The 2952-nt window shown below is 40.0% G+C and overlaps 1 protein-coding gene across 8 annotated transcripts in view; it reads right to left on the reverse strand.

Annotated features, from left to right (window-relative positions):
* LOC109526629 (neural cell adhesion molecule L1-like protein) overlaps positions 1 to 2904 on the reverse strand; it is a 28652-nt gene extending 25748 nt beyond the window's left edge. For 6 of the 8 annotated variants that reach the window (XM_019888030.1, XM_019888028.1, XM_019888025.1 and 3 more), the window contains exon 1: positions 2355 to 2498. In XM_019888030.1, the coding sequence (XP_019743589.1) occupies positions 2355 to 2483 (129 nt within the window). In that variant the 5' untranslated portion in view covers positions 2484 to 2498. Of the gene's footprint in view, positions 1 to 2354 lie in introns of all 8 variants that reach the window. The other 2 variants (XM_019888026.1, XM_019888029.1) reach the window with 2 other exon arrangements.
* Positions 2905 to 2952: the final 48 nt, after the last annotated feature.

Raw genomic sequence — 2952 nt, forward strand, 5'->3', positions numbered from 1 at the left:
AAATAAAAATTAAAAAAAAAAAAAAAAAAAAAAAAAAAAAACCTAAATCTAAACTAAAAGCCAATAAAAAGCTTTTAACTCAGCATGAGATTTTACTTTGACTGTTTTTGTGCTTTCTACTGTCATAGTTATTCATGTATTGTTTTATTGTTTACCAAGTCAGTACAAGGTGGATACTACGTACCATTTTATTATTAATATCAATATCATCATATTGTCATGAGCTTGCATCCTTCACGACTCTCAAGGTACTATTGAGCAAGGCACCAGAACCCACCAGAAACTTAACTGAGCGTTTACCCAAGTCACTCTGATGTCTCTCCGTCCGTGCATATGCGTCGTCTGCTTTACTTTTTTTTTTTTTTTTTTAAACGTGTATAATGTTTCTTCCTTGCCCCTGACAGGAAGAGTTGAGTTTAATTACACTGCAACATTTGGTAAAGTGTGACAAGAAAAACGACCAATGAAACACCTTGTTGTTGTTGTTATTTATTGCCCAGACAGGCTGCCATCTGGTGAGGTGTGAAAACACTGACTTTCCTCAAAATTGGCACATCAAAAGCGGAACAGCTTAATAGACGTTTATCCGCCTGTGCCTTTTTGACGGAACTCAAAAGGCCAGGACATTGCCGTGTCTGTGTGTGAGAATTCAAACAGCCGTGAAACTCCTCCGCCCCTACGCACCCCAGGTCTGCGGACGAGACACTATTAGCGGTACCAAGAATGAAGTGGAGGGTCAAAGGGGATCGGGCCTTTTCCGTTGCTGGTCTCTCTTTTTGGAATGACCTCCCACTGAATGTTCGGCACGTATTCGATATGTGTTGGACAGCAACGATTGGGCGAGGGAATCGATTCTCTGGAGTCAAACTTCACACCCTCATCCCGTGACACACAGCTGTCGTTCAGCCGCTTTTATACCTATGGGACTACCTCGACAGCCGGCCGGAAAGGTCAACTTCAGTATTGGTACCTTACATAACCTCCTTCACCCTGCTAGAACCTCCAAACAAGCTCAAGGCCCATTTGTAGGAGAAACGTAGGGAAGTCAAGCTCCAAGCTTCATATCTCTCTGACCTTCTCCAAATCAACAATGCCACTTGTACTCGAAAGTCCGCCGAACCTACCTCCAGCATGTCTGTTCACTAAAATCATCCATCTTTGATACTCAACTTAAAACTCTTAAAAAAAAACAAAAAAACTAAAACTAAACTAAAAGCCAAAAAAAAGCTTTTAACTCAGCATGAGATTTTAATTTTACTTTGACTGTTTTTGTTTACCAAGTCAGTACAAGGTGGATACGACATACTATTTTATTATTAATATCAATGTCATCATATTGTCATGAGCTTGCATCCTTCACAACTCTCAAGGTACTATTGAGCAAGGCACCAGAACCCACCAGAAACTTAACTGAGCGTTTACCCAAATCACTCTGATGTCTCTCCGTGCATATGCGTCGTCTGCTTCACTTTTTTATTTATTTCTTTTTAAACGTGAATAATGTTTTTTCCTTGTCCCTGACAGGAAGCGTTGAGTTTAATTACACTGCAACATTTGGTAAAGTGCGTAGAGTTTTGTGAAATAATGTCATTAAATAGTGACAAGTCTTTGATCCTTGTTTCAATTCTTAATTTTATATACACTAGTGAGCAAGACCAAGAGGAAAAAGAAGTAAAAAAAAAATGTTTACGTGAAAGGGATGTCCGAAACGCAGACTCCAAAAAGCTACAAAAATGGACACACGTGTTTTTCGCAGGACGGCGATGACGTATGTACAGCTGGTCATGGAGAGACAGATCTGATCACGGATCCCTTATTGTGTCATGCTATCAAATTAGCAGAAAAATGATGCTTGCCATAAAATCTGAATGGAAAACAGATAAAGCATTTGATTTTACTGGTCAATATATATATATTTTTTTAAACATGCAAGTAAAACTGTCTCTTTTTTTTTTTTTGGCGCTGATTCCGAATCTCCCCTTGTTTTTCTGTAGCACATCAGGTTTTTTAATAACAATACTACCACTACTACTACTTCTACTACTACTACTACTAATCATAATAATAATACAAAAGGTAATGTAGTAATATATTTTGAAAGATTTATGAAGGGTTAGGTTCAGTAAAAGGTAGAATTTCTTTTTTTCTGAAATGTCGCAGCACAAGCTTTTGAAGGTCAAACTTCAAAACAACACAAAAATATCGCAAAAACCAAATGTGCTTGGAACATTTTTTTTCAATCAGCGGCAAAAATATTTTGAAGAAGACATAAGCCAACTCTGTTTATTTTATCGCTGTTGACCGGTGTTATTTGCACACAAATCATTTTCGAGTGGTGCTTGATGAAAACTTACATGGTACCCCTTAAGGTGACCTCTCAGTGTGGCCGGTGGAACTGGGGTCCAGCTTACTCTCAGAACAGTTGTATTCATCACCTCCACTGCGACATCCCGCGGTGCGGCGGTGGGAACTAAAGGACACATGGAGGGAGGTCACGCAACTCTCCAGAGACTCACAAAGTCTCGTTACACTACAGTCAAGCGCAGGAAAATTACTGCACAGAAATGTTGGTGCAACTGTTTTTGGTCGAGCTGCTAACGGTGGTACAATATGAGCAGGCATTTATATTTGAAAGCATAATGGCCCGAATCATCTTTTAAGTGGAGGGGAGGCAGGGGGAGGGACACCAAAAAAAGAGCTCTACATTTTTTCTGCTCTACGTGGTTGCTGGACAGGATGGAAGCAAAGCAGAAACTAGAAGCAGCAGCATCACGTCTCGGTTAGTCTATACGTTGCGGAGCGCCTCGTGATCTAATAAAGGTCGCACAGATTTTGAGACAGAGGCGGTACATTTCAGATCTCACAGCTCCACAAAAGGTTATTTGCCACCTGCTGCATTTGAGGGTGGGAAAAGTCACTACAGCACAGCTGCACAAGCAAACAGAAAAAAAA

This window comes from Hippocampus comes, unplaced genomic scaffold (genome assembly GCF_001891065.2).
Source record: "Hippocampus comes isolate QL1 unplaced genomic scaffold, H_comes_QL1_v1.1 scaffold14, whole genome shotgun sequence".
Lineage (NCBI taxonomy): Eukaryota > Metazoa > Chordata > Actinopteri > Syngnathiformes > Syngnathidae > Hippocampus > Hippocampus comes.